General features: G+C 39.7%; 1 protein-coding gene across 1 annotated transcript; it reads left to right on the top strand.

The window, feature by feature from the left end:
- Positions 1-813: 813 nt before the first annotated feature.
- On the top strand, positions 814-23,973 carry PPL_08854 (zymogen granule membrane glycoprotein; the record flags this gene model as incomplete). Its single annotated transcript, XM_020579655.1, has 10 exons — positions 814-910; positions 1,133-1,948; positions 2,014-2,271; positions 2,359-14,867; positions 14,994-15,555; positions 15,632-16,660; positions 16,747-17,376; positions 17,431-20,393; positions 20,518-23,623; positions 23,705-23,973. 10 exons carry the CDS (start codon positions 814-816, stop codon positions 23,971-23,973), a joined length of 22,239 nt encoding a protein of 7,412 aa, XP_020430330.1.
- Between the last annotated feature and the right edge of the window lie 1,512 nt (positions 23,974-25,485).

Genomic DNA, 25,485 nt, shown 5'->3' with positions numbered 1-25,485 from the left:
AAAAGTTAACCTTTGCAAATAGACCTATTTTTGTGGAAACAAAAACTATTTTTCAATCGGTGTATCACTTGATTTTGATTGATTTTGGGTTGTGATTGAATGTTTTTTAACTTTGATTGAACAAAGATGACCTTATGCTCTTGGTCTGGTGCGTTTTTTTTGAAATTTTTCTTTTTTTTTTATAAAAATAAATGTTGACTTTAAAATCATAACACACCCACCACCAATCTCTTTCCAAGATATAGATTTCAGCTATGATCAAAAGGTTGGTTTTTTTTGTTTTGTTTTGTTTTTGTTCGAACAGCAAATGAAATGAATGATTATCGATTCAATATTTAATCAAGTTGAATTCATAAATCATACACACATTTATGCAATATGACGAAATATTGATATGCGAATAAATGAATTAATCAATCAGTTTCTTTGGGTTGAGAGCGAGATTAAAATATCTATCTAGGTTTTTTGTTTGTTGGTGTTTTTTGTTGTTGTTTTATAAACTTTATTTTTTTTGTGTAGTTTTATTGTTATTTTTGATCAATCAATCTGATTAAAGAGTGTCTTAATCAATTTTAAATATTGATTGTCGTTTTTTTTCTTATTATTATAATATTTTATTTACTATTAATCTTCTTCTAGACTTATCTAATTTATTTATTTTTTCGACACTTTTATAAAAGAACGATAAAGATAGTAAATAATAGTTAATATTGTAGTATTACTTCTTTTTAAGCATCTCTTTTGACTTTGTTTGATCGATTAGTTAACAGTCAAAAAAAGTAATTTTTTTTCTAAAAAAAAAATACCAAAAAAATGAAGATACGAGAGGTTCTTAATCACAGAACTAATCTGTATTCATTTTTATTTGTAGTTTTTACAATTTTTATCCAATTTCAATTTTCGAATGCAAGTAAGTACTTATTTTTTATTTTTGTCTACCACTTTTCTTTTGTGTGTGTGAGTTTAATTAAACTTAACTTTTGGTTGGCCATTGAAATATGTCAATTTGAAGAGATAAATGACAAATATTTTGTAATATTACAAAATGATACTTGTTAAAGAAAATTAAAAAAACTATAAATTCTAATTTTTTTCATTATTTAATTCATTTAATGTTATGAATTATTTGTAGCGACATTACCGGTTACTAGTGTAACCCCTTTACGAATTGTTGCTCTCAGTGAGCAAATTATCACTGTAGCAGGTGCTGGATTTTCTACGAGTTCCGTAGTTGTCATCGTGACACCTACCAACACCATCAAGAATCTTTGTGTCCCGGTGGGGATTATTACCTCTGTAACGATTATCTGTAGAACCGAAAAGATCCGATACACTGGAGACTACACTCTCTATGTTCTACCAAACATTATTACACCTCTCAACATCGGTGTCGATCAGGGTGTCAAAATCAACTTTGTTCCGACCATTGGAAGAATCTCCAATGTTTCACCTACTACTAGCTTGAATCAGGTGACCAACAATGTGCTGACAATCACCGGTCAGTGGTTCATGAACGACGTACAGGTCAGTCTCACCAATATCCACCCAATCACTGTGACTTCGGTGACTGACACAATGATCATCTGTAGCTTCTCTCAGCTACCAATCGGTGGCAATGCCTATCCAGTCGTCGTCAGAAATCCAGGTGCCGCCGCTGAGAGTTTCCCATTGATTGTGAACATGCCCGTGCCTACATTAACCTTCGTTTCACCCAACACCGTTCTAGTCAATTCAAATACCTCCGTTCAACTTTATGGTAACATGTTTGTATGTGACAAAGTCTCCATTAAAATTCGTAACGTAGCTGGATACTTTGCTGTAAACCAATGTTCACCAACATCAGTCACTGCAACTTATATTGGACAGCCAGCAATTACAGCTGGAGGTACCGTCATTCAAGTTGACAATGGAGGTTTTACCTCAAATGGCTTACTATTCACTTTAACTAGTAAGTTAATTTTTATTTATTTATCATTTCTGTTGCTGACTAATTCGATTCTTATTCTAAAATAGATCCAGCACCAGTCATTAATACAGTAAACCCAGGTTCTGCTATTTCAAATGTTATCTCAAGATTGACTATTTCTGGTTCAGGATTTTTACCATCGACAACTGTATTCACACTCAATAGTAATATTTGTCCAGTGGTTTCTTTAGCATCCAACACTGCAATAATCGATTGTCAGTCAAAGCCAACCTTATATGGTAGCTATCCATTGGTTGCCAGAAATGCTGACCTCACCTCAAATACCTTTTTATTCAAAATTGTTTGTATGTATAATTAAAAATCAAAAAACAAAACTATCACTCTATTCTTTATTTATTAATATACAAATCCTTTACCAAACAAACCTATAGCACCAACTCCAACCATTAATACAATTTTACCTAATCCAGTTGTTGCTGGTTCAGTTAGTCCCCCAGTAACTGTAATGGGTACAAACTTTATTAATGGACTCACTACTGTTACTATCGATGGACTTCAGTGCTCACCTCTTGGTGTTAGCTCACCGACATTCTTGACTTGTCAAGCTCCTACCTCTCTGCTTGCAGGTACACGTAGTCTCATTGTCACCAATGGTTTGGTCAACTCTGTCACTACACCGATCCCATTTGTAAATCCAACACCAGTAATCCAATCGATTTCACCAACTCAGCAAATCTCTGATGTAGTCACCCCGTTGACTATCACCGGTAGCGGTTTCTTATCGAGAGTTTCCGTTGTCACAGTTGGACAATTGGTTTGTGCTCAGGTCAGCATTACAGCAACCAGAATCATTTGTAACTCTAATGTTCAACTGATTGACTCTACAGTCAATGTTGTTGTTACCAACAGCCCTATTGTCTCAAATGTTGTACCATTTATAATCAAGCCACTTACACCAACAGTAACCGCCATCACACCAGCAACAGTTCTCAACAACCAGACCACTGGAATCTCGATTACCGGTACTAATTTCGTGCTGAATGGAATGACTAAAGTCTACATCAACAAAGTCTTGGTCCCATCGACCACCCAATCCAAAAACTTAATTACTGCAGTCGCTCAACCACTCCCAGTTGTCGGAGTTATCACACTTTCAGTTCGTAACTCACCGGCTATTCTTGTCGATAAAACGATTACCTATACCGCTTCTCAACCAAAAATAGCATCGATAACACCAAATATTCAGACATCGGACGTACTCACAAGAATCACCATTAGTGGTAGTGGATTTTTAAATGGTTACTCGACTGTCAAAGTTGGATCGGTTGTATGTGCACCAGTCAGCACAGCCGGAACTCTAATTATTTGCAATTCTCAACCACAGTTACTCGATGCAGCAGTGAATGTAGTTGTTACAAATGGTCCACTTGCTTCAAACTTGGTTGCACTAACATTCAAACCGTTGGTTCCAACCATCACAGCTATCACACCAGCTACTGTAGTCAACAACGTTTCTACACCAATCTCTATTATCGGTACCAATTTCGTTATTGGAATGGTCAAAGTCTATATCAACAACGCTCAAGTAGCACTAGTTTCATCGACCAAAACTCTGTTGGTTACCAGTGCACCTTCATTACCAGTTGTCGGTCCTCTTCAACTCTCAGTTAGAAACTCTCCAAGTATTTTGGCAAATGGAGTCATCACATATGCCGCCTCTACTCCAGCCATTGCCACCGTAACACCAACAACTCAAGTACCGGATGTCATGACACCAATTACCATTGCTGGTAGTGGTTTCATGCAGGGTGTGTCGCAAGTTAAAGTTGGAGCAGTTGCATGTCCGATCGTGAGTGTAACCGCCACCAGAATCATTTGTAATTCACAACCACAGTTGGTTGACTCCACCGTTAACGTTGTAGTCACCAACGGTCCAATCAACTCGAATGCAGTTCCATTCATAATTAAACCATTGGCACCAACCATCACCGCACTCTCACCAAAAAGTGTACTCAACAACCAGACATCGACAGTATCCATCACCGGTACCAACTTTGTCGTTGGAATGGTAAAGGTCTACTTTAACAACGTCCAAACATCCACTCTCACCATCTCAAAGACTTTGATTGTCGCCACTACACCTTCACTTCCAATCATTGGAAATGTTGCAGTTTCCGTAAGAAATACACCAGCTATCATCGTTAATACAGTAATCCAATACAACGCTTCAACACCAGCTATAGCATCTATTACACCAAACACTCAAATTCCTGATGTGGTGACACCAATTACCATTACAGGTACTGGATTCCTCAATGGAGTATCAATAGTGAATGTTGGAGCACCTGTTTGTACATTAGTAAGTGTAACAGCCACCAGAATTATCTGTCGAGCACCAATCCAGTTATTGGATGCATCGGTCAATGTTGTTGTCACCAACGGTGCAATCAAATCGAATCTAATAGCATTTGCAATCAGACCAACATTGCCAACTATTACCAGTATTCTACCAGCATCAGTTCTCAACAATCAATCGACACCAATTACTATCACCGGTACCAACTTTGTTGTTGGCATGGTTAAGATCTCCTTCTCCACTATTAACGTAGTTCCTTCTTCAGTATCTAAAACATCGATTATTGCCCTTGCACCATCGATTGCAGTCGCTGGGAATGTTGCAGTCTCTGTTGCCAATACACCGGCTTTAGTTGCCAAATTCAACATTGTCTACAATTCATCGACTCCAGTGATCACTGCTATCACACCAAACACTAAAGTACCCGATGTAGTTACACCAATTACTATCACAGGTACTGGATTCCTCAATGGATACTCAAACATCAAGGTTGGCACAGCCATTTGTCCGCCAACAAGTATAACCGCCACCAGAATCATCTGTAATGCACCAGCACAATTGCTAGATGCCACAGTCAATGTTGTCGTAACCAATGGTGCAATCAATTCCAATTTATTCCCATTTATCATCAAACCATTGATTCCAGTGTTCACCAGTATAACACCAGCAGCAGTTCTCAACAATCAAACCACTGTTGTATCTATCGCTGGTACTGACTTTGTTTCCGGTATGACCAAAGTATACTTTAACAATGCTCTAGTCACCCAAACCAAGTGGAGTAAGACCTTGATTGTTGTTAACGCACCATCGCTTCCAGTCATTGGAAATGTTGCTGTATCCGTGCGTAATACACCAGCTCTCACTGCCAGCAAGACTATCGTATACAATCCATCGACTCCATTCATCCAAACCTTGACTCCAACACAACAAATCCCAGACCAATCGCCAGATTTAACAATCACAGGTTCCGGTTTCCTTGCTGGTGTTTCGGTTGTAAAGATTGGTACATTGGTTTGCGCATTGACAACCATTACAAACGTTCGAATCACTTGTATCGCTCAAACACAGTTCAACATTGATGAAACTTTCAATCTCACTGTTACCAACGGTCCTTTAGTATCCAATCCAATTCCATTCTTGGTAAGACCATTGAAACCAACTATAACAGCGATCGCTCCGAAATCAGTTCTCAACAATCAAACCAATAGTATTACAATCACTGGTAATGACTTTGTCCTATCAATGTCTAAGGTTACTGTCAACAATGTTGCCGCTCCCACCACCCTCATCAACAAGACAATGATTATTGCCAACGCACCATCGATTCCACTCATTGGAAATGCTCTGGTCGTAGTTAATAACTCACCCAAGACATCGTTGACTGCAAGCATCGCACTCCCTTACACAGCTTCCACTCCAGTAATTACAAAGCTCAATCCACTTGGACAAGTTCCAGACACACCCACACTCTTGACACTCACAGGTAGTGGTTTCCTCAATGGTATTTCCTCAGTGACCGTTGGAACACTCCAATGTAATATTGTCAGCTGCAACGGAACTACAATCGTCTGTAATTCGCTCCCACAACTCGTTCTCACAGTGTTGAATATCGTTGTCAAAAACGGTGCTCTCACCTCCAACGCCGTGCCAATTTCATTCAAGCCATTGCAGCCAACCATTACTTCAATCTCACCATCGGTTGTAGCCAACAACCAGACTACTGTCATCACTATTACCGGTACCAACTTCGTAGTCGGTATCTCTCAAGTCCAAATTCGTGGAATTACAGTTCCAGTCACCCGTGCAACCAAGACACAGATTATCACAAATGCTCCAGTGATTCCAGTGATTGGAGTCGTTCCAGTTGGTGTTATCAATCTTCCCTATCTCGTAGCCAACAGTACTATGACATACGCTGCATCTGTGCCATACGTTTCTGCAGTGACACCAGCCAGCCAACGTCCAGAAGTTGTATCGCGAATTACCATCACTGGTAGCGGATTCCTCAACAGTATTTCCACAGTAAAAGTTGGAACACAAGTTTGTGCACTAGTCAGTGTTGTTTCCACTACTATTATTTGTGACTCCAGAGCTCAACTGATTGATGCAGTTGTCAATATCGTAGTTGCCAACGGTGTCGTCAATTCCAATACCTTCCCATATACATTCAAACCATTGCTACCAACCGTCACATCTGTAGCGCCAACATCCGTACTCAACAATCAATCAACTGTTATCTCAATTGTTGGTACAAACTACATCAATGGAATGACCAAGGTATTCATTAACAATGTTGCAGTACCAACGGTATCGACCACACCAACATTAATCGTTGCTTCCGCTCCATCATTCCCGATTGCCGGAGCAATACCTCTGTCTGTTCGTACCTCACCAACATCGATGGCCAACAGAACTATCACCTATGTCGCGTCCACACCAAGAATCTTAACAATCTCTCCAACTTCACAAGTACCAGATGTTATCACACCACTTACTATCAACGGTAATGGTTTCTTGAATGCATACTCTGTTGTCAAGGTTGGATCTGCCATTTGTACTCCAGTATCAACATCAGCAACCACAATCATCTGTAATGCACCAGTTCAACTGATTGCTTCTGTCGTACCTGTAATGGTTGTTAATGGTGCTGTCAGCTCGAACATCATTAGTTTCTCTATCAATCCATTACCACCAACGTTCACTAAAGTCACACCATCTACAGTTCTCAACAACCAAACCAATGCAGTATCAATTACCGGTACCAATTTCGTTGTTGGAATGACTAAAGTTACCATCAATAGCCTTGCAGCAGCAATTACTTTCATCAACAAAACATTGATTGTAGCAACATCGTCTCCAGCTCCAATTGTTGGTCCTGTCAGAGTTATTGTTACCAGTACACCACAGTTGTTAGTTGAGGGTGTAATAATGTACACTCCATCGACACCTTCGATCCTCTCGATTTCACCATCCACACAAGTACCAGACGTGCCCACACCCATCACCATCACTGGTTATGGATTCCTCAATATAATGTCCACTATCAAAGTTGGAAATATGGTTTGTACACCGGTAGTTGTAACTTCGACATCGATCATCTGTCAATCTCCACCTCAACTCTTGGATGCCACTGTCAACGTTGTTGTCAGCAATGGTCCAGTCAACTCTAATCCATCGCCATTCATATTCAGACCACTCACACCGGTAATCAACACCATCGCTCCACCAACCGTTCCCAACAATCAAACTACCACTATCTCCATCATCGGTGCCGATTTCGTTGTTGGAATGGTCACTGTCTATGTCAACAATATACAAATAACACCACTTTTCGTTAGTAAGACTGTCATTGTTATCACTGCACCATCGCTTCCAAACGCAGGAAATATCACTCTCTCCGTACGTAATACTCCAACCATCTTGGTCAATAAGTTTATTCTCTACACTGCTTCCACCCCGATTATAGCATCTATTTCGCCAGCCGTACAGATTCCAGATGTAGTTACACCAATTACAATTGCTGGTAGTGGTTTCTTGAATGCTTACTCATCGGTTAAAGTTGGAGCAGTTGCATGTCCAACTGTGAGTGTAACCGCCACTAGAATCATTTGTAATTCACCAACACAATTGATTGATACATCTGTCAATGTCGTTGTCACAAACGGTGATATCAATTCAAATGCCGTTCAACTCTCGATTAAACCACTAGTTCCAATTGTCACCAGTATATTACCATCGTCAGTTCTCAACAATCAAACCACTGCTGTCTCAATTGTCGGTGCCAATTTCATCATTGGAATGTCACTCGTCTACATCAATAATTCACCGGTAACCGTTCAAGTTCCAAGCAAGACATTGATTGTTGCTACTGCACCAGCCATCTCAACCATTGGAAATGTACTATTATCCGTTCGCAACTCACCCTCTACCACATGGAACTCTAACATTGCATACGTTGCTGCTCAGCCATTCATCACATCGATTGCACCAGCATCAATGATTGCCAATCAACCGACTGTATTAACCATCCTCGGTTATGGTTTCACCACCCAAATAAGTGTTGTCACTGTTGACGGTGTTGCATGTAATATCATATCACTCTCAGGTACCACCATCGTTTGTACTGCACCGGCATTCAATTATATCGGACCAAAACCGATTTCAATTGCCAACGGATTGCTCAAGTCAAACAACGTTACACTTACCTATAGTGCTCCACAACCAACAATCTCATCAGTCAGTCCAACTACCGTAATCAATGTTCAGGGTCCACCAATCACCATTACTGGTACCAACTTTATCCCAGGTGTCACAGGAGTGGTTATGTCATTTGAAGTTGGAACACTTCAAATGCCATTGGTTTCGATTACTCCAACCACCATTATCATCTATGCAGGTTTGGTTGGTGAAGTTGGTCTAGTTGGAATTAGAGTTACCACTGGAACATTGTCCGCTTCCACGTCAATTTCTTATGTATCACAAGATATTTCCATCACTTCAATAACACCCGATACCGTCATCAATGATCAAGCACATTTGGTTACAATTGTTGGTACGGGATTCGACTTTAGAACTACCACTCTTGAAGCAGCCTCAAGCTTTGTCTGTCTCTCTCCAGTCATTACTGCCACCACGTTTATTTGTACAGTTCAATCAACTCCTTATATTGGACCACAATTTGTCCAGTTGAAAAATATCGACAAGGTATCGAATCCTTTGACTTTCAACTTTTTACCATTGCAACCATCGATCACCTCTATCAGCCCATCAGTTGTTTTGATGAATGTAGCAACCCCAGTAACCATCACTGGTAACAACTTTGTTAACGGTGTCACCAAAGTCTACTTGAACCAAATGTCGCCTGCCACAAACATTTTAGATTTTACACAATTGGTATTTGAGAGTATTGTGTTGGTGTCGTTTGGAGCACAAAACATTACAGTATCAAATGCAGCCAATGCCAATGCAACAACTACTTTGTTCTATGACGCACCAGTCCCAACTGTTACCTCTGTCCAACCAAGTTCGGTAACCTATGGTGCATCTACCACGCTCACTATTACTGGTACAAACTTTATCAACACTTACACAGTTGCCCAAATTGGTGGTGGCGTTTGTGACCCTCTTTTCGTCAATGCCACTCAAATACAATGTAGAACCTTTGTTATCTCCAGCATTGTTCCGGTTACTCTATTAATTTTGAATGGTCCAAAGACATCGAATGCATTTAATATACCAATTGCTTTCCCACAACCAATTTTGAATACAATTACACCAAATGTTGTATATAATAATGTCCCAACCTCTGTTACAATCAACGGTATTAACTTGGTTCTAGCAACAACTGTTATCACTTTCTACGATAGTGTGTATCCAAATATCACATGCAGTCCAACTGCATTGTCTGTAGACAATTTCGTTTGTAACTATCCACCAACAAATATGGTTGGTGTAAGAAATGTCATTGCAAGCAATGCCGGTAAATATTCGAATGTTTTGACTCTTACCGTTCAATCGCCAGTTGCAGTAATCAACAGCGTATTCCCATCACAAGTTATCTCTACCACTGTCACCCAGATCACTGTCACTGGTTTCAATTTCGTTTCGCCACAGCTCACCACTGTCTATTTCGATAATCCACCAGTTTCAACTACACCACTCTTTGTCTCTGAAACTCAAGTTATCTTCTACTCGATTGCCTCTCAGCAATTAGGTTTCAAGAATATCACCATTGGTAATACCGGTGCTGTTCAGAGTAATATTGTCGCCGTTGAGTATGTCCCTGCTCCACCAGTGATCAATAGTTTCACACCGACATCGGTCACCTTTGGAAATCCAGTTTCCATTACTTTGACAGGTTCTGGATTCTACGATATCTCCACAGTCAAATTCGACGATAACACTCTATGTGCAGTTATGTTCCACAACAGCACAACCATCGTTTGTGAAACACCACCACTTACCAGCATCCCAACCAACTCTGGTAGTCCAGTATTGAATATCGTTGTCACCAATGATCAATATAACTCTAACCAAATCACCGTCAATGTCAATCCAATCGTTCCACTCATTTCCAATATCGATCCAACTGTTGTATATGTCGGACAATCCACTTCAGTCGCCATCTACGGTTCAGGCTTCATGAATGCTGGTGTCAATGTCTTGCTCAATGGCAACTTGGTGCAAATCGATCAAGTTAGTTTCGATATATTGAGAATAACTGTTCCAGGATTATCCCAAGGTCGTTACAATTTAACTGTATTCAACGTTGAGCCAACAAATTCCGCTCAAGTTGAGATTGAATACAAGGTTCAAACTCCAGTTATTTACACTGTATCACCAACCCAAGCCAACATCTACGAAACCAGATATGATTACAAGAGAGTTACCATCTACGGTACTGGATTCCTTCCAGATATCTCAACCGTTAAAGTTGGTGAATACGATTGTTCTCCTTATATCATCAACTCCTACTATGTTTTCTGTGAGATGCCAGATGTAACATCACCGGGAATTCGTCCAGTCAATGTATACAACTACGAGGCAGTATCAAACACCAAGTACATTGAATACATCAATCCATTCCCAGTCAACTACGTCTCACCATCCTATGTATACCACGACGATAGTGACACAATCACAATTACCCTCTACGGTCAAAACTTTGACAATTCCGACGGTTTCGGTGAGGTTTATATCAAGAATGACCAAGTCAATCGTTTTTGTTCAGTCTTAGAATTAAACCACACTCAGGTTATTTGTAGAGTTGATATGTTGCCAGTTGGTTCCTACCAAGTTGAATTCCATTCCAATCAACTTCAATCCAACTCCACTCCATTCGCTGTTCTTGACAGACCACTCTCTTGTCTCTCTTCAAGTGGTGCACCAGTATCATGGTGGTTCATCAGAAAGATTCCACAATCACAATCGTACATCTACTTTGATAGCGCTTCAACGAGTGCACAATATTTCAATTCAATTTCATCCAGCTCCAGTTGTTTGGCATTGACATTGAACCAAGTCAAACAAGATTCAAATACACACAATGGATACGTTGCATACAACGATCACCCATGGTTCGATGATTTATCAGGACAGCTCGCCAGATCGGTCAACGGAACTGCCAACATCAACAAATCACTTGGTAAAGGTCTCCTTGTTGCACAGACCTATTTCAATGCCACCTATTCACCTGGATTCCACATTAAACACTCAATGGAAGGTTTCCCAGTCCCAACTTCCGACGGCTTCAAGTTGCCATCTGACTATCCCGATAGCTGGCTCCCAAATGACTATCGTCTCAGACCAACTCAAACCGACGACTATTCATTCGGTCACTCCTTCTTGTGTAATGGATTCACTGATTCCACCGATATTATCAATGCCATTGAAGTATTGCGTCCATTTGTCTACTCAAGTAACAGATACAACACTGGTACGGTCAACCTTCTCACACCATTGTTCGACACAAGTTCATTGGTTAGCTACACCTCACCAAGTTGGTCGTCAGGAGTATTCCTCTCATCTGGATTCAAACAAAGTATATTCCCACCAGTTGGATTGTTGCCATTGTCCATTACATTGCCATCGAAATACAAATTACCAGCCGGTGCAATCGGTATTATCGAGACTAAACTCTCACCTGACTTTGTCTCAAAGAACAACATTCCAGCTAAACTTTCACAATGGAAATCGGATGTCGATAAAAGTTACATTGCTTTCAACGATACTCATATTTGTCTTGGTGACTACACCTCCAAGACTGCATTGGGTGGTGGTCTAGCAGTCTGTGTGATTCAACCAGTCATTGGTGACTTCCTCATTAGATCGATCTTTAAATATCAGCAAACCACTTGTAATTCAACCACATGCACATCCAGTTCCACCAAGAATCAATTCTTCATCTCCATTAAGGCTAAGCTTTTGTTTGATACTACCTATGTCAACAGTGGTGATTTATCAACCTATTTGAGCCTGGTAGATCCATTGTTACCAAACACCAAATTGAGAATTTCCAATCTTGGATGTACCGGTCAACTCTGTCCATTGGATCAAACTCTTAACCAAACTCTCCAAACCGATTCCTCCTCGATTTTCTCATTCCGTGGTAGTTATGACCCAGTTCTCAATGTTGTTCTTCAATCAACTGATAACAATATCACTGTCAAATCATCATCTTCCATCTATTCATTCCCAATTGTCAATGTTTCTGGTACCTATATTCCACAAACAACAAACAATTTCCAAAAGAATCTCATTTTCAGTTACCATTTGATACAAATGGTAAAGAAAATCAATGATAATCTTGGTTTTGGTAATCTCGGTCCAATTACATTGCTTATCTCTGATAATGTTGGTATCATCAACAATATGTGGGATTTCCAAATCTCTATGGATCCACTCGATGTAGAGCAATTGTTCCGTGCACTCAGTTACAATGTTCTCTACCAATTAAACAATGGTATTGTCAGTACAGAGATGCCATCATACCATATCTTTGATGCAACTGACAATAAATCAGAAGCATTGCTTGGAGGTTTGGTCAACTTTGTTGCCATGAAACTCAGACAGTTGACTTTACCAGCACTTCCATTGTCAATGGTACAATCTCTAGTCGATCCAGCTTCAACCCAATCTGTCAATCTCGAATGGTTCACCAGTTCCAGAATGGATAGAAGAAACGGTGTCAACTCACAAGGTTGGATCGCAGCCTACCTCTGGGATTTGACTGACGAAGAAAACGATGACTATGTCAACACCTCTCTAAGAAGACCACCATACAGTGACAACAACTTTGGAAATCAAATTGAATTCAAATATATCCTCAACAATACAAAGATCAATGGATTGCAATCGGATATTATTTCATTCTCTGAATCGTTGTTCACTTTGTTGCCAACTTACAATCCACTTATCATTCCACACTCTCGCTCCATCATGAAATACAACAATATCTTTGAATGCACTTATTGTGTTGTTGAGAATCCTCCAGCAGTATCAGATCCAACCAACTTTGTAAATGTATTGCTCTCCCACGGTGTTTGTCAATCAACTATTGATTCAACAGTTCTCCCAACGATCTCTGAAGTTCAAGAGTTTGCATCGTTCTGGATTTCATCAATGGAAGAACCAACCAATTGGGAAACCAATCAAGCTCTTAACATCCTCTATTCTGCTCAATTCAAATCAATCTATTCCAATTCATTGTTATTGGAAGCACTCATGCAAGTTGTTGATCCAACACTTTGTGAGTTGGAATTTGAGAATGGATACCCAATCACACCAAAAGGTTTGGAGATATTCACAAGAGTTCTTGTCAATCAAATCAATGTTGCAAGAAAGAAGATCACTTATAATGAAGTTGAAACATTCTTTGTTCAACCATTGAATGCTCAAACTGGATTGGCGATCATCACCTACAAGAACTATCTTTGTGCATTCAACATTGTCAATGAAACAGATTTCAACAGTGGTGCTATTCTCTCATTATGTCCAAGTGGACCAATTGTCACATCGATCACTGGAACCAACGGACCAACACACTCTGACAGCAATGCAATCACCCTTACCGGTCACAATTTGGCGGAATCAGGTGTTCAAGTATCTCTTGGTACTAAAGCTTGTCCAGTTATTAGTGCAACAGACACCCAATTGATTTGTAAAGTTGGACAAGGTGTTGGTATATTACCAATCAGTTATTCGAATATCAACACTGTACTCCCAGGTGAAACACCATTATCCAATTACAACTTCACCTACGACAAGCCAATTATCACTTCCATCTTCCCAAGTTCACCAATTGCTACTGTTGGTGAGAGAGTTACCGTCGTCGGTAAAAACTTTGGTTTCAACAATGACGATACACAATTGATCATCGACCAATTTAGTTATAAGATCGTATCATTCACCACCAGTATGGGTGAGGAAAGCTTGTTGTTCTTATCCAATGGAACCGGTTTGCAAAATATTGTTACTGTTGTTGCAGGAGGACAATACACCACTGGAGCAGTACAATACTCTATTGACTACGAAGCACCAACTATCAACACTATCTCAGTCAATACATCGCCAACACCAGGTGGAGGAGAGATGACAGTCACTGGTACTTCATTCGGTGAGATTGATTCTTCGATCACTGTATACATCGGACCAGCTCAATGTGCCGAGACTATCAGAGTCAATGACAACACTGCTCTTTGTACCATTCCATCTAGTTGGGGTATCAACAAGGTAGGAATAGTAGTAGATGGTCAATCCTATGTCGACGGACCAACATTCACCTACCCAGTTCCAAAGATATTCCAAGTGTTGCAGTCCAATAATACTCCCACTGCCAACAGCAGTCTTTTCTGGGTGGTCGGTTCCGATCTCGGACCTCTTGGATTCACTGACTTCAATATGAGCGTCTATCTGAATGTCTCTGTTGAATGTGAAGTCGATGAGTTCTGCTACATGAACAAACAATACATAGATGTTGAAGGTTTTCCAATGCCAGTCCCAACCGATCCATATTACAACGGTGAATTCGATCCATACGTTCTCCTCAACGAATCATACCGTACCACAGTCAACTTTGATTGTTTGGTATGTATTTTGCAACCGGGTGTAGGATTCTCAATTCCAGTGAATCTTACTTACCACTACTATGACTCGAATATCATTGAAAATGGAGTGTCATTCAATCGCCCAACCATTTCCAATGTCAGTCAGAACCAATCAGACACAGATGGTGGTCAACCAATTACACTCATCGGTTATGATTTTGCTCCAAATGAATTGAATATCACTGATTATCTTGTTCAATACACACCTAACCCAGCATACACAACATTTGAAGGACCACTCACATACAGTAATGCAAGTATTGGAAGTTATCTTCTCAATAATATCACATTCATCAATTCAACTTTAGTCACTGGTAACGTACCACCAGGTATAGGTGCCAATTTAACAGTTTCATTGTTCATTGGTGGCCAAAATGCAACACAAAACTTCACATTCTCATACAATGCACCAAATGTCAGTTCAATATCAACATCAGACACACCAGGTCAAAACATCACGATTTCTGGAATCAACTTTGTTCCACACAACGTTTCAGCAGGTAATTCAAGTTTTGTTTTGATCAATGGAACCGAATGCAAATCACCAGTTTGGATTTCATCAAGCAACATCAGTTGTACTCTTTCACCAGGAATTGGAAAGAATTTGACTGTTACCGTTTCAATCGGTGCTCAAAATAATACTGATAATACTTTATTCTCATATAATCGTATGTACCTCGAAAAACAAATAATAATTTTTGTTAAACTATTGACTACCCAATTAATATTATTTTCTTCTTTTAGCACCTAATATCACAACAATTTCAAATAGTAAAACAGATGGAGATATCATTTCATTGATTGGATTTAATTTCGTTCCAAATGGAGTTGATCCAGTCAAATCAAATATTACGATTGCTGGACATGCATGTGGAAATGTCAATTGGATCAATGAGAACAATGTGACATGCACAGTTCAAGCAGGAATTGGAAAGAACTTGACAGTTTCATTGATTGTTGGTGATCAACCAAATCAACAAGACAACATTACATTCTCATATCAACCACCAGCCATCAAGAATATCTCAAGTACCGATACCGATGGAGGTCAAATTACAATCGATGGTTCAAACTTTGTTCCAGAGAATGTTGAACCATTGAACTCCAACATCACAATCAACAGTGAAGATTGTAATTCAATCGAATGGATCAGCTCCACAAAGATTGTTTGTACATCACCACCAGGTATTGGAAGAAATCAAACATTCGTCTTGTTTGTTGGAAATCAAACAACATCTGACAAACAATACTTTAACTACAACGCACCAACAATTTCAAGTATCACACAATCCAAGACTGATGGTGAACAAATTACAGTCACCGGAACAAACTTTGTTCCAGAGAACGTTGAACCATTGAACTCCAATTTGACAATCAACGAAAATGATTGTAACGACATTGAATGGGTCAGCTCAACTGAAATACGTTGCACAGTTTCAAAGGGTATTGGAAAAGATCTTTCAGTTACCTTATTCGTTGGAAATCAAACAACATCTGAAAAATCAACATTCAATTACAATGCACCATCGATTTCAACGGTATCTAAATCAAATACAGTTGGAAGCTCAATTACAATCGATGGTACAAACTTTGTTCCAGAGAATGTCGAACCAAAGAATTCAAACGTCACAATCAACGATCAAGGATGTGAGAATATTGAATGGACAAGTTCATCAAAGATCATTTGTGATTCACCAGCTGGAATTGGAAAAGATATTTCATTGACACTCTTCGTTGGAAATCAATCAACCACTTCAAAACTTTCATACAACAGTAAGTATTTAAATGATTATTAGAATTTATCTTAATAATATTCATAATATTCATAATATTCATACTAATTTGAAATTATTATAAAGTTCCAACATTGGATAATATTAAATATGAAGGAGATCCATCTGGAGGTGATTGGATAACAATCAAAGGTGATAACTTTATTCCATCACAATTCACATCAGATATCAATCAGAAACCACAAGATTCAAACAATTCAGTTTCAATCGATGGCAATCAATGTCAATCAGTTGAATGGATTGATAACAACAATGTGAAATGTCAAATTCCATCAGGATCCGGAAAGAACAAAGAAATCAAAGTTGTTGTTGGTACTCAACGTACTGATACCAATCAATTATTTGATTACAAATCACCAACAGTCACATCTATTTCACCATCAAGTGGAGATAGAGATCAAGAGACATTGGTTACGATCACCGGTAAATACTTTGGACAAAACCCAACTGCCACAATAGGTGAAGCTGGTGAATGTACCAATGTTGTAGTTCTCTCCAAGTTGAACGGAAACGATCGTTTACAATGTAATGTTCCAACACGTGATAGAAACTCTGAAGAAATAGTCTCAGTGACATCCAACGGTCAGAAGTCAAATGAAACCAATGTCACATACAAATACACTGGAACACCAAAGATCGATTCGATTTCCCCACAATCAGGTTCAGTCGATGGTGGTTTCGAAATGACATTGTCAGGTAAATTCTTTGTAGACGGTGACAACCAACCAACAATTTACTTTAACACACCAGCACAAACCCCAACCATTATCTCTGCAACCTCAACTACCATCAAGATAACCGTTCCAAAGGGTGGAGGTAGAAATATTCCTATCTATGTTAAGGTTGGTGATCAAAGCAGTAACACAAACACTGACTTCTCATACAATGCTCCTTCGATCAGATCGATCACACCAGACGAAGGACCATATGATGAACAAACTTCAATCACAATCGATGGTTCAGATCTTGGTTTAGCCACTGAATCTTCAAGTACCCAGGTTTTGATAGGTGCAGTTCCATGCTCCAACATTCAAGTTCAATCGTCATCGTCAGTCACCTGCACTGTTGAACCATCTGGTACTGAAGGTCAAGTTACTGTTCAACTTACATTCTACTCACAAAGTGCAACTAGTTCATTCACTTTCAAGAAAGATGATAGTAGTAGTGAAAGCAGCAGTGAGAGTCACAGTGAAGGTAGTCAAGATGATTCAACAACTTCCACTACCTCAACATCCACTACCTCAACCACTTCGACTACTTCAACTACTTCGACTACCTCAACTACTTCATCGACAACAGGTGGAACCACCTCTAACCCAACAACAGGTGAACCCACTTCAAGTCCAACATCAATATCACCAACAACTGTTTCTCCACCAATAGCTCCACCAGTTGCACCCCCAATCGCTCCACCAATCGCACCACCAATTGCTCCACCAATCGCCCCACCAATCGCACCACCAATTGCACCACCAATTGCTCCAACCGGAGGTGATACAACATCATCCAACCCAACAACTTCATCAAATCCAACTACTTCGTCAAACCCAACAACTTCATCAAATCCAACTACATCGTCCAACCCAACAACATCATCTGACCCAACAACATCAACAACTTCAGAGCCAATTACATCCACAACATCAACTACTGGAACTACAGGAACAACTGGCACAACTGGAACAGGCGTTCCCACAACCACATCTACAACCGGACCTTCTACTACTGTTGATACTACATCTGGTACCACCTCAATTCCAATTACAACAGGAGGTAGTAATACAACTGATTCCACAACTACATCTACCACCTCTACAACCATGGAGCCAACTACAAGTAGTACCACCACCGAACCGACTACCGTTGGAACAACAACAACTAGCACTACCATTGAACCAACTACAGTCGGAACAACCACAAGTACTACTATTGAGCCAACAACCGTAGGAACAACCACAAGCACCACCATCGAACCAACAACCGTAGGAACAACCACAAGTACTACCATCGAACCAACAACCGGAGGAACAACTACTACTGAACCAACCACAAGTAGTACCACCAGTGAACCAACAACCGGAGGAACTACTTCAACAACAGGTGATACAACTTCCTCAAATCCTACAACTGGTTCGAATCCAACAACAGGTTCACCAACATCGGTATCACCCACCACAGGATCACCAGTTGCACCACCAGTTGCACCACCAATTGCACCACCAATTGCTCCACCAATTGCACCACCAATCGCACCACCAATTGCACCAGTCGGAGGAGGTGATACAACATCGTCTAATCCAACAACTTCATCCAACCCAACTACATCATCCAATCCAACAACATCATCAAATCCAACTACCTCATCAACAACATCTGACCCAACATCGACAACCGGTGGAACTACATCTGAACCAATTACTACAACATCGACAACTGGAACAACATCTGACCCAACATCGACAACCGGTGGAACAACATCTGAACCAATAACAACATCGACAACCGGAACAACTGTAATCCCAACAACATCAACAACTGGAACAACATCTGAACCAATTTCAACAACAACCTCGATCCCAATCATCACCACAGGTAACACTACTGACTCTACCACTTCCACAACATCGACAACTGGTGGAACTACAACCACCGAACCAACAACCATAGGAACAACCACAAGTAGTACTACTATCGAACCAACAACTGGTGGAACAACCACAAGTACCACCATTGAACCAACAACAGTCGGAACAACCACAAGTAGCACCACCATCGAACCAACAACCGTAGGAACAACCACAAGTACCCCAACAACAGTAGGAACAACTACTACTGAACCAACCACAAGTAGCACCACCATCGAACCAACAACCATAGGAACAACCACAAGTACTACCATCGAACCAACAACCGGAGGAACAACTACTACTGAACCAACAACCGTAGGAACTACTTCAACAACAGGTGATACAACTTCCTCAAATCCTACAACTGGTTCGAATCCAACAACAGGTTCACCAACATCGGTATCACCCACCACAGGATCACCAGTTGCACCACCAGTCGCACCACCAATTGCACCACCAATTGCTCCACCAATCGCACCACCAATTGCACCAGTCGGAGGAGGTGATACAACTTCATCCAACCCTACAACATCATCAAATCCAACAACTTCATCCAATCCAACTACATCGTCCAACCCAACAACAACATCTGACCCAACATCTACAACCTCTGGTACGACATCTGAACCAATAACAACCACATCGACAACTGGTACAACAGTCTCAACAACATCAACAACTGGAACAACATCTGAACCAATAACAACATCGACAACCGGAACAACTGTAATCCCAACAACATCAACAACTGGAACAACATCTGAACCAATCACAACCACATCGACAACTGGTACAACAGTCTCAACAACATCGACAACCGGAACAACATCAGAACCAATCACAACCACATCGACAACTGGAGTACCTACAACATCGACAACTGGCACCACTGGAGTCCCAACCACCAGTCCCACTACATCCGAACCAATTTCAACAACAACCTCGATCCCAATCATCACCACAGGTAACTCTACTGACTCGACCACCTCCACAACCTCAACAACTGGCGGAACAACCACAAGTAGCACCACCATCGAACCAACTACCGTAGGAACAACCACAAGTACCTCCAGTGAACCAACTACAGTAGGAACAACCACAAGTACCACCATTGAACCAACAACAGTCGGAACAACCACAAGTAGCACCACCATCGAACCAACAACCGTAGGAACAACCACAAGTACCACCAGTGAACCAACTACAGTAGGAACAACCCACAAGTACCCCAACAACTGGTGGAACAACCACAAGTACTACCATCGAACCAACAACCGTAGGAACAACTACTACTGAACCAACCACAAGTAGTACCACCAGTGAACCAACAACCGGAGGAACTACAACTGCTGAGCCAACTACAGTAGGAACAACCACAAGTACCACCAGTGAACCAACAACCGGAGGAACTACTTCAACAACAGGTGATACAACTTCCTCAAATCCTACAACTGGTTCGAATCCAACAACAGGTTCACCAACATCGGTATCACCCACCACAGGATCACCAGTCGCACCACCAATTGCTCCACCAATTGCTCCACCAATCGCACCACCAATTGCACCAGTCGGAGGAGGTGATACAACATCATCCAACCCAACAACATCATCCAACCCTACAACATCATCAAATCCAACAACTTCATCCAATCCAACTACATCGTCCAACCCAACAACAACATCTGACCCAACATCTACAACCTCTGGTACGACATCTGAACCAATAACAACCACATCGACAACTGGTACAACAGTCTCAACAACATCGACAACTGGAACAACATCAGATCCAATCACAACCACATCGACAACTGGAGTACCTACAACATCGACAACTGGCACCACTGGAGTCCCAACCACCAGTCCCACTACATCCGAACCAATTTCAACAACAACCTCGATCCCAATCATCACCACAGGTAACTCTACTGACTCAACTTCAACAACCTCAACAACTGGTGGAACAACCACAAGTGAACCAACAACCGTAGGAACAACAACCACCAGTGAACCAACCACAACTAGTACCACCATTGAACCAACTACCGGAGGAACTACAACTGCTGAACCAACTACAGTAGGAACAACCACAAGTACCACAAGTGAACCAACAACCGGAGGAACTACCACTACTGAGCCAACAACAGGTAGCACCACAAGTGAACCAACAACCGTAGGAACAACAACCACCAGTGAACCAACCACAACTAGTACTACCAGTGAACCAACTACGGGAGGAACAACCATAGGAACAACCACAAGTACCACCAGTGAACCAACTACAGTAGGAACAACCATAGGAACAACCACAAGTAGTACCACCAGTGAACCAACAACCGGAGGAACTACAACTGCTGAGCCAACTACAGTAGGAACAACCACAAGTACCACCAGTGAACCAACAACCGGAGGAACTACTTCAACAACAGGTGATACAACTTCTTCAAATCCTACAACTGGTTCGAATCCAACAACAGGTTCACCAACATCGGTATCACCCACCACAGGATCACCAGTTGCACCACCAATCGCACCACCAATCGCACCACCAATTGCACCAGTCGGAGGAGGTGATACAACATCATCAAACCCAACAACTTCATCAAATCCAACCACAACATCAACAACTGGAACAACATCTGAACCTATTACAACCACATCGACAACTGGTACAACAGTCTCAACAACATCGACAACTGGAACAACATCAGATCCAATCACAACCACATCGACAACTGGAGTACCTACAACATCGACAACTGGCACCACTGGAGTCCCAACCACCAGTCCCACTACATCCGAACCAATTTCAACAACAACCGCGATCCCAATCATCACCTCGGGTAACTCCACTGACTCGACCACCTCCACAACCTCAACAACTGGTGGAACAACCACAAGTGAACCAACAACCGTAGGAACAACAACCACCAGTGAACCAACCACAAGCAGTACCACCATTGAACCAACAACCGTAGGAACAACAACTACAAGTGAACCAACTACCATAGGAACTACTTCAACAACCGGAGGTACTACCTCTCTACCAACAACAGGTGTATCCACATCGACCACATCAGGACAATCAACAACCGGCTTGACAACAAGTGAGCCAATTTCCTCCACTACCTCGACGACAATCTCAGGAAATACCACCGACTCAACAACTTCCGGAACATCCACAAGCTCAACCACAGGAACTGGAACAACCAGCACAACAACTTCTACAGGAATTTCAACCTCGACTGGCATTTCAACCACAGGTGGACACCAATACTACACTCGTTTAGAAGGTTTGATTTATAATGACACCAACTTTAACAATGAATTAGACGAGAATGAGAAACTGTTACCAAACATGGTGATCCGAATCATTGGACAAAACCTTGATACCACAGTAACATCGAACGCTAACGGATCATTCGAGTATCATTTCACAGAGTCTGGTATTTACACCATAGACGTAGTCACCGATGAATCCTCGCCATTCTTTATTCCACAGACCCTCCAAATTGAAGTATATGTTGGTCATTTGAATGACATCAGATATTGTGTCAATGTAAACGTCTCTGTCTTCTGGAAATCTGATAACGGTTGTATTGGAACCATTTCCAACGCTCAGCAATCCCTCAAAGTCCAACATGGAACATTCGATGCCTCCGACTGGGATTACGATGTTTCCACCGGGCCAAATACCTTCTCTTTCCCAGAGTATTGTGACGTTGAACTCAATGGTTCCATTGTCACTGTCCACTACAAATCACAGGTAGAATTAACACTCTATGCCGATGGAAACTTGAATGGATTAGAGGATAGCAATGAAGCAGCTTCCAGCTACCCAACTGACACAACGCTCTTGGTCAAGTCAACTGTGAATGGAAAAATAATCAGTCGCTCATTCCATATTGATTCATTACCCTCGACCATTACCATCGATATTCCTGACAATAGTAGCATAAAGCTGATCAATAACAACAATAATATAGTAAGCAGTTACAACACAAAGAATTATATTGTTGCCAATCCAAGTGTTACCTCAACTACAATCGATAGAATTGGTTTCTTCAAAGCTAATCCAAGCGATACTGTTACCATGACTGGTGCCGACTCACAGTCACTCTCGCTCTCATACGGTAAATTCAACAAAACATTCTTTGACAACATCGGTTGGAACAGCATAGATGTATCAGTCACTCCAGGACCAAATCAAATGATTATTGTAGAATCGACCGACGGTACAACTCAAGAAGTAAATAACGGTCAAAATTCTATTCTCCCTAATTCCGATATAGCATCCATTGAAGTAGTATATACTGGTAAGTAAAATAAACAAAAAAACAAATGAACAACAACCCTAATAATATCATATTAATTTATTTTTGTTAATTTTTATTTAGAACTATTCAACAATCTGCCAAACATTCCAACAAATGGAGGAGATATCCATCTAAGAAACATATATTGGAATTATGACGTGAAACCAGTGCTCTCTATTGAAGGTGTATCGATCGATTGTTCTCCAGAAAGCTCCTCATCTGTTAAATGTTCAGTTCCTCCATATCTTAACGGATCACCAAGCAAACACATAGACATTAAATGGAATGGAATGAGTCTATTCTCCAATGGAGATATCAACTACGACGCCAGCACAACCACCTCAAATTAAATTATAAAATGGAAACATAAAATAATTCAAATAAAATTAACAAATAAAAGTTTAAAACTATAATTATAAAATGTGTAATTTCCTCCTCCAAAAAATGAAATTTTGCACAGCTTGTGAATGTAATAGGAGGAATTTAACAAATTATTTCACAATCATTATATTGCACTCCTATTATTTCAAATATTACAACTTGAAGATATTATAATGGCCATCCACATATCAGACAGTGTGTTGAACATTTAGTAGTTGAAGATACATTTTTTATTTATATGATGATGTCCATGCTGTTTGTCTAGAAAAAATACAAAAGATAGCTATATTTCATCGAAAATCATGGTATTACTGATAATTAATGTATTATAAACTTTATTTATAAAATAATTATGTCTTGGAATTCAAGAAATAATTTATTAAAAAAATAATATTTTAATTTATTTGTTCTTGAGTTTCAGATAGAAAGGGGTATAGAATTGATTGTCAAGTCCAAATAGATAATATAATTGATATTGATGTGTTCAGTTGTCCCAAATTCCAAACTTGAAAATCAATCCTATACATTTCATGTATGAAACTAAAAACAAAAAAATAAACACTTACTTTTAAACCAAATCTATTTTTACTCTTTTAATTGTATTTTATTAAACTCTTATTATATACGAAAAAAAATATTATTTAAATATGAATTAAACTTTAATAATCTACTTAATATTCAAATTAATTTTAGGATAGATCCATCTAATAAAATTATATCGGAATTATATCTTGAAACCAATTTTATTTATTAAGATGTCAAGAGTTTATTTAAAAATCCCAAGTTAAGTTTCCTATCTTTATGGCTCACAAAGCATATATATTCTTTGGAACGGAATTAATTTATTCTAATTCAATATTTTCTAAGATACATTCAACAATACACCAAATAGATCGAAAGATAAAATAATGTAAATTGGTAAAAAAACTTTTATGTGGTCTCTCTAATTTATACATTTTTCAAAACATCGAGATATAAATCTAATAATAATCTTGTGAATAAAAAAATCAAATTTGTGGTAAAAATTACTATTTTTGTTGTTTTTCATCAGATGTTAAAAATCAAATAAACCCCCACACAGCCAAAATAGTGTTATGCAATCGCCAAAAACTTTTTTTAACAAAAAAAATGGCTGAACAGCTGTGGTTCGCTATCTCAATTTTTCTCACTAGGTTTAATTGACTGTTAACAGATATTAAGTTGACTAACAATAAAAAAATGTAACAAACATTGGAGTAATCTAACTATCCCAGTCTTATATCATATCCTTTTTGTTTTAATAAAACAATTCTTTACCAATAAATCTCTAAAATGTTTTTTAATCTAATAGGCTAATTTTGAATAAATGTGTAATTTCATTTTATCCCTCCCCTAAAATGAAAAAATTTTGCACTGCTTTTTGTGCATTTGCAAAAATAATTCGAGAATACAAATAAGCTGTGCAAATTACAAACCCAACCTATAAAATGAAATTACACAAT

This window comes from Heterostelium album, assembly GCF_000004825.1.
Source record: "Heterostelium album PN500 unplaced genomic scaffold PPL_scaffold9, whole genome shotgun sequence".
Taxonomy (NCBI): Eukaryota; Evosea; class Eumycetozoa; order Acytosteliales; family Acytosteliaceae; genus Heterostelium; species Heterostelium album.
The sequence above is the reverse complement of the archived record's forward strand: the minus strand, read 5'-3'. Positions and strand labels throughout refer to the sequence as shown.